At 34.6% G+C, this 16,613-nt stretch overlaps 1 protein-coding gene across 1 annotated transcript; it reads left to right on the forward strand.

Moving 5' to 3' along the window:
• The first annotated feature begins 1,678 nt into the window (after positions 1–1,678).
• LOC149536788 (uncharacterized) lies at positions 1,679–3,479 on the forward strand. Its single transcript, XM_089806347.1, has 2 exons — positions 1,679–1,800; positions 3,032–3,479. Exons 1-2 carry the CDS (start codon positions 1,679–1,681, stop codon positions 3,477–3,479), a joined length of 570 nt encoding a protein of 189 aa, XP_089662473.1.
• Positions 3,480–16,613: the final 13,134 nt, after the last annotated feature.

A 16,613-nucleotide genomic window follows, 5' to 3' on the forward strand; every position in this document is an offset into this window, starting at 1 on the left:
AAGCCTTGAGTACAAGTCGAGTTGTTCATTGTCATGTTAACAGGTGATATTATGATACTACGACAGTCATGTGGTCAAATAGTTAAAGTTAAACTTAAAAAATATTGATCTATCCATTATCAACATAGTGTCATTAGTTTGATATGATGTTACTGTAGGTGTCGTGGGAATTTTATCTGAATGATGGCTTATAGGCATACAACGGTAAAATTTCTAATGTATTTGTAAAGGATTATTTATTAAAACTGTGGTTGTATTTAGATTTAATTATATTTGGGTATTTTCGGGGAGGAATTTCATAGCAATAATGGATTGTAGAAATATTATGTTAGAAACAAAATTCTTTTTATTATAACTAGTTGTATTGCAGTTTGTAATTAAAAAGGATAGCTGTTTGTGTGTAAGGTAGATGTATGATATAAGTTGTCAATTTAAACAAGAATATCATATGAGCATTTTTTTATTATCTTGGTCTTTTCAAAAGATAAGTTAGTTTACTTTGACAGAAGGAGTGAGTGGTATAGTGTGACAATTGGTAATTATTAGTAAACAGATGTAATAGTTTAGTTATAATTACGAGAGCATAATATTATAGTACTTATTTTTTTTGTTAAAATAATCTAAGTTTACTTTTGTATAGGGTAGTAAAAGATGAGTTTTTATTTGAAAAGATGAAGAATGTAATATCATGAGTAAATAGATTTGGTTATTCGTTGCTTATGCATTTTTAGAATATCTGTTTGATTTGTATGTTAGGGATAGCTATATTGAATGTATATTGAAGTGGCTGAATATAGATTTATTCTATTCAGTTAATTAATTTAGTGATAACTATAAAATACATTGGGTGGGTTAATTTAACATAAAAGATAATTGGCCTTACCTATGACTTTACCTATATGGTTAAGTACGGAGAAAAGGTAGGTCTCTATTCTATCAATGACAAGAAAAATAGAGAATAGCGTTATGTGATGACTATGAGCATACCACTTTTGGATGTAGAAACTTAGTGCCATAATGATGACACATCAGTATATATATGTTTCATTTATGGATTATTCTTAGTGCGAGTTTAATTTTGTGTTGTTAAGTAATTGTTCACTTCTTGCATATTAATATCAGATTTGCACTATATTAGATAGAATAGATATCTGCATTTTGATATGTATATGTTGGTACTAACATGTATGCAGATAGATATCACTTTTAAACTTAGTGTGTACTAAGCCCCTTTTTTTTTGATGTTGCATTGTTGTGTGTGTTTCTCAGGTGTAACAAGTTATTTAGCCAGTAGCTAAAGACATCTGTTGAAGTTACTACTTGAATCAGCATTTAGGGTTCCTATGTTGGACATAGGTGTCTAGAGATGAAATTGTACTTCATGATTGTATTGAACTCTTTATGTATTGTTATTGTAATGAAAGTGTATTTGGATGATATTCTCTTTCATTGGGAATTTTTTTGTATAAGAGTGATTCAATCCTTGTATTGGAACTTGTGTTGAGATGATTTAAATAAAAAAATTTATTGCATTCTTTGTTCTCGTTCTTTGTTTCAAGTTTTCTTTTGTTTATGGTAGAGTGAGGTGTTACTTTTGGTCATCAATGCGTTATTAATAGATTTTTATTTTTGTTTTAGGTTGCTATCATGCCTCCCATCACTTGAGGAACTCGTAGACATGGAATTCTTGAGGATAACCTTGCTGACAGGGGAAGAGGCAGAGGCAGGGGCAGGGGCCATGGTAGAGGACCTAAGTACCAGAATGATGCTGGAAATGATTAGTTTGATCAAAATGCTGGGGTTGGAAACAACCAGGATAACCAAGCTGACCAGGCTATGCTACTTCAGAGGATTCTAGAACATCTTGATAATATCTAGGCTAACAACTAGATTCCTGGTGGGGGAGCAGATGGAAGGAGACCTCTTGTAGAGGGTATTAACCTTCCTATTGAGGAAGATCCTATGGCAAGAGCTCAACTGAAGGATTTGTCCAAGATGAAAGGGCTATTATTTTATGGTAAAAATAGGGTACAATGGCAGAAGCTTGGCTGCTAAATATTGAGTGATGTTTTGTCTTACACCATTACATGAGTAACATGAAGGTAAGATGGACAATGATGCATTTGAGAGGATTTGGTTCCTTGTGGTGGGAACAAGAGTTGGAGAAGCTTGGCATTGATATCTACATAGTTACATAGGAGCTCTTTGTTGAGCACTTCAAGGAGAGATTCATGTCTGAGTATTGGCGGCAGGCCCGTGCTGAGGAGTTCTTTTAGATTATGTAGTCTGGCTCTATAGTGAAAGTTTATGAATGTAGGTTCTTCAAGCTTAAGAAGTATTCTGGGTGGGCTGAAAATGATAAGGCCATGATTTAGCATTTTATCAGAGGGCTTATGCCCAAGATTGGGGAGGAAGTGAGGACTTTTTGACCTCTGACAATGCAGGAAGCATCAGAGTGAGAAAACCTGATTGAGATGAAGTCTGGTTATCATGGGGCTTCTTACAAGACCAGCATGAATCCACCTACTCCTGATGTTAGTAAGAATCAGAAGCCTTCGTAGAGTAGTACAAAATCAATATTTTTAGGTGGGAAATTCAAGAAGAGGAAGTTCGATAAGAATTCCAAGGTTTTAGAATATCCTAAACCATCTCAACCACCTCAGAGTGTGTAGAGTAACAAGCCATTTCCTAATCCTTCAAGTCAGAACTTGGGATTCAGGAAACCTGTTGATTGTTTTCATTATGGATAGATAGGTCATTATCAGTCTCAGTGTCCTAATTGGGACAAGCTGAAGGTAGGACCTAAGCTAGCTAGGTCTGAAGTGACAGTTGGTGATTTTGCCAGGAACCATTGCATCTTTGCAACCCTGGATTAGAAGCAAGACGAGCACCAGAACATGGTTATTGAAGCTCAGGGTATCACTCAAGGTATGAAAGTATCTATTTTATTTGATTCTGGAGCTATAGACTCATTCATTTCTTCTACTTTAGTTGCACATAGTGGTATTCTTATTGTTAAGGCAAATAACAGTTGGCAAGTGGAGTTAGAATCAGGTTCTAGGGTGTGTGCTGATTTGATTGCTCCTGACTGTAAGATTCTTATGAAATCTTTTACTACTTCAGCAAACCTTAGGGTTATACCTTTAGGGACGTATGACATAGTTTTGGAAATGGATTGGTTAGAACCACATCAAGCTATTTTGAATTGCAAGGATAAGACAATCAACTGTGTTGATGATCTTGGATTAGCTAAGATTATTGCAGGAATCAAGAGACCTATCTCTTTGCGGACTATTTCTGCCAAGCAATTGGCAAGATGTGCTCGGAAAGGTTGTAGTTTGTTTGCCATTTTGGTAAATGACTTAGAAGATTTCATAGTTCGAGGTTCTTCTCTCAATCATCCAGTCTTGCAAAGTTATTCAGATGTCTTTGTTAAGGAGATTTTTGGAATACCTCCTAGAAGAGAGATTGATTTTTGAATCGATTTAGTACCTGGAATGGAACCAATTTCCAAGACTCCATACAGAATGATAGCTCAAGAGCTATTTTAACTTAAACTTCAATTGGATGAGCTTTTGGAGAAAGGTTTGATACGTCCTAGTTTTTTTCCATGGGATGCTACAATGATCTTTGTCAAAGAAAGATGGGTCCTTAAGACTTTGTATTGACTATAGACAGTTAAACAAGGTCACTATTAAGAACAAGTATCCTTTGCCTAAATTGATGACTTGATTGACCAAGTCAAGGGTGCCTGAGTCTTTTAAAAGATTGATCTAAAATTTGGATATCATCAACTTAGAATCCAGGAAGATGATATTTATAAAACGGCCTTTCGCACAAGGTATGGACAATACGAGTTCATAGTGGTACCTTTTGGGTTAACGAATGCACCTTCTGTATTCATGAGCCTAATGAATGGTGTGTTTAGAACTTACCTAGATAAGTTTGTAGCAGTTTTTCTAGATGACATTATGGTGTACTCTAACTCTATTGAGGAGCATGAGCAGCATTTAAAGCAAGTTTTGGAATGCCTTTATAGGAATAGACTTTTTGCCAATCCTTGGAAGTGCGAATTCTTCAAAGCAAAGATTTTCTATTTAGGTCATGTCATTTCAGGTGATGGAATTTCTATGGATCCATCCAAAATTTGGGCTATTGTAGATTGGCTTGCACCTACAAATGTGTTAGAGGTTCGAAGTTTCATGGGCTTAGCAAAGCTATTACCATAGATTTGTGTTAAATTTCTCCAGAATAGCACATCATATCACATCTCTTTAGAGAAAAGGGCAGAAATTTGTGTGGACAGTTGAGTGTGAGGTAGCATTTCAGAAACTGAAGGAATGTTTGACCAGTGTACAAGTTCTAGTGGTCCCTAATTTAGCTAAGGAGTTCGTGGTTTGCACTGATGCATCATTGAATGACATAGGGGCATCGTTGATGCAAGATGGACATGTTATAGATTATGAGTCCAAAAAGCTTAAGGGTCATAAGGTGAATTACCCTACTCATGATCTCGAACTTGCTGTGATTATGCATGCTTTGACCAAGTGGCAACATTTTCTTTTGGTTCAACGTTTTGAGTTACATTCTGATCATCGAAATCTTCAATATCTTTTCACGCAACCACACCTCAATGCTAGATAGTGAAGATGGATGGAATTCCTGTGTGAATACGACTTCGAGATTAAATATGTGCAAGGGAAGGAGAATGTGGTTGCTGATGCTCTTAGCAAAAGGTGACATGAACTACCTTCTTTGATCTTAACTTTGGATCTTAAGGAAAGGATCTTACAGAACCTTTCCACAGATCGTTGGTTTCAGGATGTTAAGGAAGTTATTGATAGTGACAGTGTATTGGAAGGACATTTTGATGGTTATTCATTGAATCCTAAAGGTTTGCTACTGTATAGAGGGAGTGTGTACATTCTAGAGTTGGGAGATTTGAGAGTTTTGGTTATGGTAGAGGCCCACAAAGCACCACATTCAGCGCATCCGAGTGTTAAGAAAATGCATTCTGATCTTAAGAAGCATTATTATTGGCCTAGAATGAAGAGAGACATAGCTGATTTTATGGCTCAATGCTTGGAATGTCAGTGAGTTAAGGCTAAACATTAGCACCTTGTAGGATTATTGCAGCCGCATAGTATTCCAAAATGGAAATGGGACACCATTTTGATAGATTTTATTACTGGATTGCCTATGAAAGCTCGAAGGCATGATGCTATTATGGTGGTAGTGGACCAATTTTCTAAGGTTGCTCATTTTATTCCAATCAAATCATCCTATAATGCAGCTCCAGTTGCCAAGAAATATATGGAATAGATAGTTAAGTTACACATAATTCCTAAAAAGATGATTTCTGATAGGGATCTATTGTTTACTTCGTCTCTTTGGAAATCCTTGCAGCGAGAGTTAGGTACTCAGCTAAATTTTAGTTCAGCCTATCACCCTGAGATGGACGAACAAACTAAACATGTCAACCAGATTCTGGAAGACATGCTTAGGATGTATGTAATGGATAGACAGAATAAATGGGAGGAGTATCTACACTTGGTTGAGTTCATGTATAACAATGGATATCACAATTCCATAGTTATGGCACCATTTCAAGCATTATATGGAAGACCTTGTAGGATGCCTCTCAGTTGATTTGTTATGGAAAAGGGTCCAAGTTAGCACCATGATTTGTTGGTCCATTCAAAATTCTGGAATGGATTGGACCTGTTGCCTACTAACTTGCCTTGCCACTAAGTATTTCATGCATTCATAATGTTTTTCATGTTTTTGTATTGCGTAAGTACATTCCTAATATTGCTCACGTGCTGAACTAGAAAAATTTGTAGATTATGGATGGTCAAATCATGCTGGAACCAGTGCTGATCATGCAAAACAGAACTATGAGTTTAAGAGGAAGAGAAATAAGGTAGGTAAAAGTCCTATGGGACCCCAATGTTGAAACTTCTACTACCTAGGAGGATACTGAGATGATGAGAACAACTCATCCACACTTATTTGATGACTTCCAGGAGAAAGTCGAAGCTTAGTGGGGGAGGGTGTCATGCCTAACCCTTCTACTGATTATTCTGCTTGCTAGGACTTTGTTGTAATCTAGTTTCTTTCAATTGGATACGTTGATTTTTTTGTCAGAATTTGGTTATATTCTATTTAGCAAAACATGAAGTTTTTGTTGAGTATGTTTGTTGTATCAGCAATACTCTTTTATATTCAGCAGATGATTTAAGATTTCAATATGTTATATTAAGAGGTTTGATATATCTAACTTTTGTGGTTGCTTTAATCAGATTTCTTTGAAGGATTATACGTTTTAAGTTCTTAATGTATATTTGAGTTTTAATGTCTGAAAACATGTTTATAAGAATTTATAATGTTAGACTTTAAAATGTCATGCATATTAATTGTTTTTTAATTAGGTTTTGAAATGCTTAAAGATATATATTTCACATGGTTTCAAAATGCCAAAATGGCGGTGGTAATGGTCTGTCTTTTGTACCCTGCATCGCCATGAATCACTGAAGCATTAATAGCAAAATTAAAGAGACTTTATGCCACTCAGTGTTGTGTTGATCATTTCATTTTGCGAGAGGGTTTCATGTTGAGGTTAGGCCAGAAACATGGCCACCTTTCTCTGTTTGGTTTGCATTTGTGGACTTAGTTGCAGAGGTTTCGAAAACATGGATGAGGTTGTTAGATGTATTTGCATGAATATGGGGCTAAGCATCGAGATATTGCTCACAGCCAGTTTGTTTGTCGAGTTCTTCAATCTCTGCATTTTGAAGTTTGGTTAGATTCGGCATTTTGGGCTTCGCATCAAGTTGCATAGAAAGGCTCCGTGTTGAATAGTTGTGTCTTCTGAATCTCAGTTAGGGGCATTTCTTTAACCCTTCTCCTTTTGCTATTCATATTGCATTTGATTTGGGAAATTAAAAATTATATGGGTGTTCCGTTTATACACTTCATATTTACATCTAAATGTGGCAGTATGCAAGGTTTGATGTTTTAATGGTCAAAGTTTGTGTATTTCCATGTTGAGGTGTGGGTGTGAATAGGCGGTTTGATTTTAAAAGAAAAGAAGAATTTGGGGTTTTGTTGATATCATAGAAATGAGTGTTGTGCAGATTATACCTCTGTATGAATTTTTTGTAAGACATTTCTTTCGGAAATTTGTATGTAATATGCTAAAAAACATAAATACTTTATGTTTTATATGAGTCGGGCAGCGTTTTATACTTTGTTTAGTGGAGTTTTGTTATGAATGTTGTGATTAGTGGTGTTCAAAGTTTTGAGGATGGGTCACTATGTTTTAGATATAAACCTATTGTGGAGATTCTAACTTGAACTTGTTCCATGAAATGTCTATAAGAAAAACAATTCGCAGTTCAGTTTTACTCAATCATTATTGAAACGATGAACATAGTATAGGGTTTTATTATTCTTTAGTATACTGTAGATTTTGTTTGTACTATCGTAAATGTCTATTAGCTGTATTGTTCAAAGCCTTGAGTAGAGGTCGAGTTGTTCATTGTCATGTTATCGAGTGATATTATGATACGGTGACAGTCATGTAGTCAAACAGTTAAAGTTAAACTTAAGAAAATATTGATCTATCCATTATCAGCATAGTTTCATTAGTTTGATATGATGTTACTGTAGGTTTCGTGGGAATTTTATCTGAATGATGGCTTATAGGCATACAGCGGTAAAATTTCTAATGTATTTGTAAAGGATTATTTATTAAAACTGTGGTTGTATTTAGATTTAATTATATTTGGGTATTGTTGGGAAGGAATTTCATAGCAATAATGGATTGTAGAAATATTATGTTAGAAACAAAATTCTTTTTATTATAACTAGTTGTATTGCAGTTTGTAATTAAAAAGGATAGTTGTTTGTGTGTAAGGTAGATGTATGATATAAGTTGTCAATTTAAACAAGAATATCATATGAGCATTGTTTTATTATCTTGGTCTTTTCAAAAGATAAGTTAGTTTACTTTGACAGAAGGAGTAAGTGGTATAGTGTTACGACTGGTAATTATTATTAAACAGATGTAATAGTTTAGTTATAATTACGAGAGCATAATATTATAGTACTTATTTCTGTTGTTAAAATAATCTAAGTTTACTTTTGTATAGGGCAGTAAAAGATGAGTTTTTATGTCAAAAGATGAAGAATGTAATATCATGAGTATACAGATTTGGTTATTCTTTGCTTATGCATTTTTAGAATATCTGTCTGATGTGTATGTTAAGGATAGTTGTATTAAATGTATATCGAGGTGGCTAAATATAGATTTATTCTATTCAGTTAATTAATTCAGTAATAACTATAAAATACATTGGGTGGGTTAATTTAACATAAAAGATAATTGGCTTTACCTATGATTTTACCTATATGGTTAAGTACGGAGAAAAGGCAAGTCTCTATTCTATCAATGACAAGAAAAATAGAGAATAGCGTTATGTGATGACTATGAGCATACCACTTTTGGATGTAGAAACTTAGTGCCATAATGATGACACCTCAGTATATATATGTTTTATTTACAGATTATTCTTAGTGCGAGTTTAATTTTGCATTGTTAAGTAATTGTTCACTTCTTGCATATTAATATCAGATTTGCACTATATTAGATGCAATAGGTATTTGCATTTTGATATGTATATGTTGGTACTAACATGTATGTAGATAGATATCACTTTTAAACTCAGTGTATACTGAGCCCGTTTTTGTTTCATGTTGCATTGTTGTGTGTGTTTCTCAAGTGTAACAAGTTATTCAACCAGTAGCTAAAGATGTTTGTTGAAGTTACAACTTGAATCAGCATTTAGGGCTCCCATGTTGGACATAGGTGTCTAGAGATGAAATTTTATTTCATGATTGTATTGAACTCTTTATGTATTCTTATTGTAATGAGAATTTATTTGGATGATATTCTCTTTCAATGGGAATTTTTCTGTATAAGAGTGATTCAATCCTTGTATTGGAACTTGTGTTGAGATGATTTAAATAAACAAAATTATTGCATTCTTTGTTCTCGTTCTTTGTTCCAAGTTTTATTTTGTTTATGGTAGAGTGAGGTGTTACTTAGCTTGCAATGTCTACCGAGTAGACAGCTAGTTACTGAGCCTTCAAGGTAATCAAAGAAATTTAGTTCTTACCAAATCACTTTGTAATCAAAGTAAAAATGAAAGAAATAGTTCTTCCTAAGATCACTCAGTAATTAAATAAAAAATGATAGAAATAATTCTTACCAAGATCACTCGATAATCGAAGAAAATATGACATAAATAGTTCTTACCGAGTTCACTTGGTCATCAAAGGTAATTTGGTAAAAGCAGTTCTTACCAAGTAAACTCGGTAGCCAAAGGATTTTAAGATATTGTAATGTTAACCAAGTCAAGAAGGTTAACTCTAGAAATTCCTTGAAGCAGTATTTACCAAGTAGGGTTGGCCAGTAAAGTACTTTTATTTGTTTAAGAGTAATATCTGTAGCTAACTAATAAATGGATTATTGATAAATTTAACATGTAAATGGGCCAACTTGACAATCTAAATGGTATAAGTAAGAAGTAAAGTTGTGAATTCAAACATAATGGTGTGGAAGAATGTGGAATTAATGTGATATGAAGATATATTGTTGTGGAAGAAGATTCGAAGGTTGATCAGAGATAATTAAGGAGCAGTAGAGCCATATTTGATCAAGGAGGATCTAATGATGCTGAACAGAGACCTCTAATCAAAAAATTTAGTTGCATCTTGCTCATGTCAATTCATTCTTGCTTTCTAACCATTGTAGTAGTAATTTCAATTCTCTTAAGAGAGTTGGTTTAAAAACCATTTTGTAAATCCTCTAACAAGGTGACAGTTTAGTTGAATTGTTCTAAAGACCTCTAGCAAGGCCACTCCTAACAGGGTGATTAAATCCTCTAACAAGGTCACACCTAACAATGTGTATTGTTACCTTTTGATAGGGTTGGCTCCCAACAGGGCTCACTTTAGAAGAATGAAAAATTGGTGACTAGTTACTTGGCAGTTTTTCCCATATTGGGTTTCCACGTTAAATCTGTGTCCCTTGTGTTCAATTTATTTTCAGTTACATGCATGAATGCTTGAAAAGAAAGTAATAGTTTAATTTACTGAGTTAAAATAGTTGTTTACCAAGTAAAAGAAGTAACTAGATCATTAAGACATCTAAGAGATTTGTGGATTAATTTTTTTGAGTAATTGATTTACCCCCCTCTTAGTTACTCGATCTATAATTCAAACATATTGATCATCTAGGTTGTCTTCAAATCTAGGTTGGCAGTAGCAAAAGGATAGTTCAAAACTTATTGATTTAGATAAAGGATTTCTTCAAAGACCTATAAAGATCATTATTTGGCATGAGAGATTCCAAAAAGTTCATTAAAAGAAGAACAAAAGAGTTATCAAACAAAAAATTAATCTAGAAAAAACACCAATGCCTTGGTCACACAATCTAAATATCATTAGGGTAGAAAATAAAGAATAATTCACCAAGGTATCACATATAAAGATTCTAGACAATTTTAAAAGGTAATCAAATATAGATAGCACTTCTAAAATGTTATCCTATTCTTTATAATGAACAAAAGACTTCAAGGAAGAGTCAAGTGGAAATATGTGATCTCAGTGAAGCAAGTTAAAGAAGATTTTCCTAGGATTCAAAGGAAAGAGATCAATAACTCATTAAGAGCCCTAGTTATATAGTGATGGATAAACAAGTTTTTGGGCATTTCCAATGTCTATTTTGATTAAGAAAAATATTATTTCTATGTTGGTAGACACTCATGATAGATGACACTTTGAGATGTCAAAAGCAATTGGAGCACTCAACACACACTAAACCTGAAAATTCAAGATTCTGGACCTTTTGGCTTCCAAGTACTTGAAATCAAACTATAGCATTTGGAATCTAGTTATCAATTGACACATGTTATAAGAATTCTTTCTGATCAAGAAATGCCTTTTGTTATTTTTTCCCTTTTGTCGGGCCTATTTGTTGTGGTACCCCATTTTAAGTTACAAAATAGGGACCCCCTAATTTGAAAACCCTCTTGAGACACTAACTTAGGTACCTTAGTCATTTAGGACATTCCTCTAAGTCCAGTTTAGTTGTTAGAACCTGATCAGGTAACCATGAGCAAGATCTAAAGGGTCCAAATTAAATTTTTGACTCCATAAGTGCAGAAAGTGTACACATGTGCACTTGCTTACAAGTGTACATGCTCATGTGCACTAAGTGTGTATGTATGCACTCACCTCTTGTCAAGCATGCACACTTGTGTATGTGGGAACCTTTAAAATTGCACACTAGACCCCCTAGGCCTATATATACCCGCTCCCATCTCATCTTTCCTCACTTGTGTCTTCAAAGAATTCCTTTACTACACCTTTGCACCCTAAGGTTCTCCACAGCTCCACATCTCCCTATCTTTGCAACTCTGCAAACATCTACTTGTTAAGTAGTAAAAGCACCAAGTGTTGAGGATGCAAACATGCATAGGTTCTTATGTGCACACCCTTAATAGGTTTTCATGTGTGCATAAATACTAAAACCAAATTTCCCCTCAAATAGACTTACCAATACATTGATCAAGTGTGAAGTTGTGTACATGTGTACAAGAATGTTAAGTGCACAACCATGCACTTTTGTACTCCCTAATGTCTTCAATATACAAGGAGCACATATGTGTAGGTGCACTAGGTGCACATTTTAGAGACATAATAAGGATTTTTAATCAATTTTATCTACATTTGGTCAGTTTTTCATGAGTCCAAGTCACATCTCAGAGTCATGATAGGTTTCCAACATCAATGGTACCGATATTTCTCTCATTTATGCAAATATAATGGTGTCATTCTCATTCTCCATGGCCATAAAGATAACACCAAAACTAGTCACTTTCAAGTATCAAGGAGCACAAAATAAATCTCAGTTTCATTACAAACATTCTGATATCAGAGACACCAAATTAGGGCATATTAACTAGAACATTTTTTTGACCTTGTGTAACAAACCCAAAAAGAGATTAGTCATGGTGTCAATGCTAGTCCAAAGTGGGTTGGTGAACATTTCTTCTCACCCAACATTAGTTCAATCATCTAAAATAATCATGATCTTAGCTCATGATGAAGGATGCTCCCCTTAATACCATAATCACATAGTAGAAATAAAGAAATAATAGCAATTGGTGAGAACAAAATATGGGCTTCTAATTATCATCACAAATGGGGAATTATTGAATTTAGAATTATAATAAGATAACCCATATTGGTGCCTTCATAAAAATAATCTACAAGACAAAGATAGCTAACACCCATAGTTGTCCTAGACAATGTTTAGCCATTTCTTAAATAGGCAATTTTAAGCCACTCGAGAAGGTTCTAGACACTCAAACTTAATACCTAGGGCTGAAAGGCCCTAAAATTAAGAATAAAGTCAGTCAAATACATTTTTAACATTTATTTTAGAATTTTTGGTTGGCCCAACATTCGAAGGCCACAACTCTACAATTGTTTCATTGATTGGCTATTATAACCATTTTTTGAAATCCTCAGCTTCTAATCTACATGCTCAAGTATGTGCAAGAACCCATCCATTGAGTTTTTAGGCCTCATCTAGGCATGTTTATGCCTTTAATGGTGATCCTAAAGTTTATATACCAAATTTATGAACCAAAAATCTATAATAAATCCATGAATGTGCATGATATGACATCTAGCCTCAACTGATAGGTTGATATATCCAAGATGACCATCCACCTTTCAAATTAGGACATTCTAATCTTGCATGAATATCTTTCTAAGTAGAAAGCCTCCACAAACAAAAATTCTACATTAAGACAACCCTTATTCAAACAACTGAAATGAAAATTTTTGGTTGATGCAAGATTTCTCTTATACCCAAGATGCTCTTGCATTAGACACCTAGGGTAATTTGAGAAGTGACCTCATTATGTCTCAAGCATTCAGAGGAAAACCAAGACTATTAACCTCTTTCATTGCTAGCCATGATGAATCTTGTACTAGCTTTCCTTTCTATTTGACCATGTACTCTTGATGAGGAGCAATCACAATAATGACAATCAAATAATAAATGATACAATTTAAAAAGGAACCATATGGCAGACTCCTCCTAGCACTCCTTACTCTTGAACTAGGGTTTTCTCAATCACTTGATTACACACATTTCCAATCCAAACTAACAATGGATTCACCTTCACATGGATGTTGTTTAATGTCTCCAATCAGCAAATAAACCACTTTTTTGGGTAGAATCCCTATCTTGTTTAATTTTGCATGTGCCTGGTTAGTAATATATCATACATGTTAGAATAACTCTTTCCATGAGTATCAGACCTTCATCCTCATGGAAAGATCTTCATTTCCTCAAAACCTGCTGTAACAAATAAATAATTAAAAGAAATCTACTGGTTCTGCAATAGGCGTAACAAAAAACCCATAATAACATGAAACTTATCAACAAAGTACTTGGAATGATGAAGGAAACTTTATTAACGCATTTGTAGAGCCAACCAATTAGTTTGTGGACCACAATATGGAATTAGAGTTTTAGAATATCTAAGTTTTAATATTTTTGTTCACTAGTCTATACATACCAGTCTTTCAATACTTTTCCCTCCCCTTTACATTAGAGACTCTTTCCAATTTATAAGACACCCTATAATAACTAACTCTAACCAACTATCATCATTGAGTTGGGTATTTTAAAATTATTACAAACTAAACTTCCCTCTAAACCAACCATTACCTTTTTTTTTATTTAATGTTTGAACTTTAAAAACCATACAATTGTTTTATTAAACATTAAACTCATTTCTATACCTAAACCTATCCTGAAGACCAAATATTATTTTAGCATCATGATAGGTTTCAAGACTACCCAATTGATTTGATGACCTTGTTTATACATTCCTTCCTTCTAATTTTTTTTGAGGATCTTCGTGGTCTTTATAATCTTCAACTGTGGTTTGAACATTTGAGGTGCTCCTACACCATACTCCCCACCATAAAAGGAACTCTTGCCCCAAGAGTTGACCTGTGATCCATTGTTCCTTGCTCCCATCTGCTGCTGCTGAGGGGTGAAATTATTCCCCAAAGTGATCTACTCCTTCATCCTTGTTCCTACAGTCACACACCAAGATTTAGATACATAAATATTTGGATTAAATTGTCCTCTTTCTTGATAGTATTGTTGCTACACATTAGACTGTTGGAAAGTCTTTATTTGTCTCTACTCTATCACCATATCATCTTCATCTATCTGCCCTCTTAGAGGACACTTCATTGCTCCAACCAAAACAAAAGGTTTTTCAACCTACCCTGCCACTCCTGGATTTTCCTGCCTCTTAGCCTAGCATTGCTTCCAACTAGTATCATAATGTGAAGTACCTTGATCTTGCACTATAATATCTCTACCAAAACACATCAGTATAGTTTCCTTATGGCTCCTCACCAATGGATGCAACTTATACTTCACCTTTCCTTGGTGAACTAAACATGTATTTTCATAGCCATTATGCATTACTCTCCTTGAACATTGCCAAGATCTTCCCAAAATGAGATGCCCACAAGTCATGTGCATGAAATCACATAGTACCTTGTCTTTATAGCTCCCAACTGAAAACTCAACCATCACTTGATCTTTAACCAACAAATTCTGATTCTCATTGACCCAAGTAGCATAATAAGGAGCAACATGTGCAAAAGTTTTCAATTTCAATTTCTTAACAACTTCATAGGACAAAATATTATTACTTGCCCCTAAATCAATTATAAACTTGCATACCTTGCCTTGAATGAGACAATTTGATCTAAATATGCTTGGATCTTTTGGTATTTGATTGCTTCTTCCCATCAGTAAGCACTCTCCTTCTTCTAGGAGAAATTCAATAGGTTCATTTTGCTCATCCTTTCTTGGCTCTTCATCAACCAAGTTTATTCTTCTCTCTCTCCCTTTCTCTTCCTACCATTTAGGACACCGAAAGGACTGATGGCTTACTTTATTGCAAGTGAAGCATCTTCCCATGAATACTCCACTTCCTCTTCGTCCACTTCTTCCACCTCTATAACCCCCTCTTGACTTTGAAAATGTTTTGTCCTTATCCTTATCATTGCTACTCTGAAAATCAGTAGTACCTCTTCCCCCTCTTCCTCTCATGGAAGATCCACCTCTATTGTTGCTCTGCTTTTCTTGTCTCCTTCTTATCTTATCTTCAACCCTCAAGGCTAACTGATAACATTCATCAACTAACCTTGGGGTAGCAAGACTAAGTTCATCCTGGATATTGAACCTTAGTCCCCCCATATACCTTGCAATATTTTCTTTCATCTCTTCATCATGATCCACCCTAATATCAACCTTGTGAAATTCTTCAGTGTACTTCTATACATCCATCTCCTTTTTCCTGAAATATCTCATTTTCTTGTACAACTATACTCTATAATCCTTTGGCAAAAAAATTTCCTTCATTTTTTCCATCATAGTATACCAAGATGTGATCTTGGGCCTACCATTCTTCCATCTATCTACCTGGATGCAATCCCACCACAAAAAAGCATGTACCTTCAACCTAGACTTTGCTATCTTCACTTTCTCCTTCTCTTCTATCCCTTCACACTCAAAGCAATTCTCCATTACATCAAACCAATCTATTAGTTCTTCATCATCCATTTTTCCTCCATACATAGGTAATTCTATCCTTACCCTTTTATCTTCATTTCTTATGGCTTTTGCGAACATAGCCATTCTTACTTCCTCGGGGTCCTTTTCTTCTTCTTTGGGTTCTTCTTCCTCTTCTTCATCTCTAGATTCTTCATCCATTCTAATGCTCTTATCTTTCTTCTCTAGTGCTGACAGCCTCTCCATCATGGACTTTATTAATCTATCTTTTTCAGCATTCTCTTTTTCCCTTTGTTCTAATGATGCCCTTAAATTTTTGTTATCTGCCACTTGTTCTTTCACTATCTTTGCCAACTCCATATTTTTCAACCTTGTAGGAATCTCTTCTTGTCCTTCAGACATGGTTTCTTGATCAACTTAGTACAAGAATCTACTATAGGGTTACTCCTCTCAGGATAGTTCAACTACAAGAGCTCACTGAGGGATTCAAGAACCAACTTCACAAGACCAATTACACTTCCACAAGACCTTTCCCTCACTCTGATACCAATATGATGAGGAGCAATCACAATAATGAAAATCAAATAATAAACAATACAATTTAAAAAGGAACCATATGGTAGATTCCTCCTAGCACTTCTTACTCCTGAACTAGGGTTTTCTCAATCACTTGATTACACACATTTCCAATCCAAGCTAACAATGGATTCACCTTCACATGGACATTGTTTAATGTCTCCAATCAGCAAGTAAACCATTTTTTCGGGAAGAATCCCTATCTTGTTTAATTATGCATGTTCTTGGTTAGTAATATATCATACATGTTAGAATAACTCTTTCCATGAGTATCAGGCCTTCATCCTCATGGAAAGATCTTCATTTCCTTAAAACCTACTACAACAAATAAATAATTAAAAGAAATCTATTG

The sequence above is a fragment of the Cupressus sempervirens genome, chromosome 10, assembly GCF_028749045.1.
Source record: "Cupressus sempervirens isolate cs-2001-9-10 chromosome 10, ASM2874904v1, whole genome shotgun sequence".
NCBI classification, from domain to species: Eukaryota; Viridiplantae; Streptophyta; class Pinopsida; order Cupressales; family Cupressaceae; genus Cupressus; species Cupressus sempervirens.

What these genes read in the sequence shown, in the direction of transcription:
- LOC149536788 (XM_089806347.1), top strand. Translation starts at nt 1,679, where the DNA reads ATGGAATTCTTGAGGATAACCTTGCTGACAGGGGAAGAGGCAGAGGCA. An exon ending in AGTTTGATCAAAATGCTGGG is followed by an intron (nt 1,801 to 3,031) that starts GTTGGAAACAAC and finishes GGCAAATAACAG; the next exon opens with TTGGCAAGTGGAGTTAGAAT.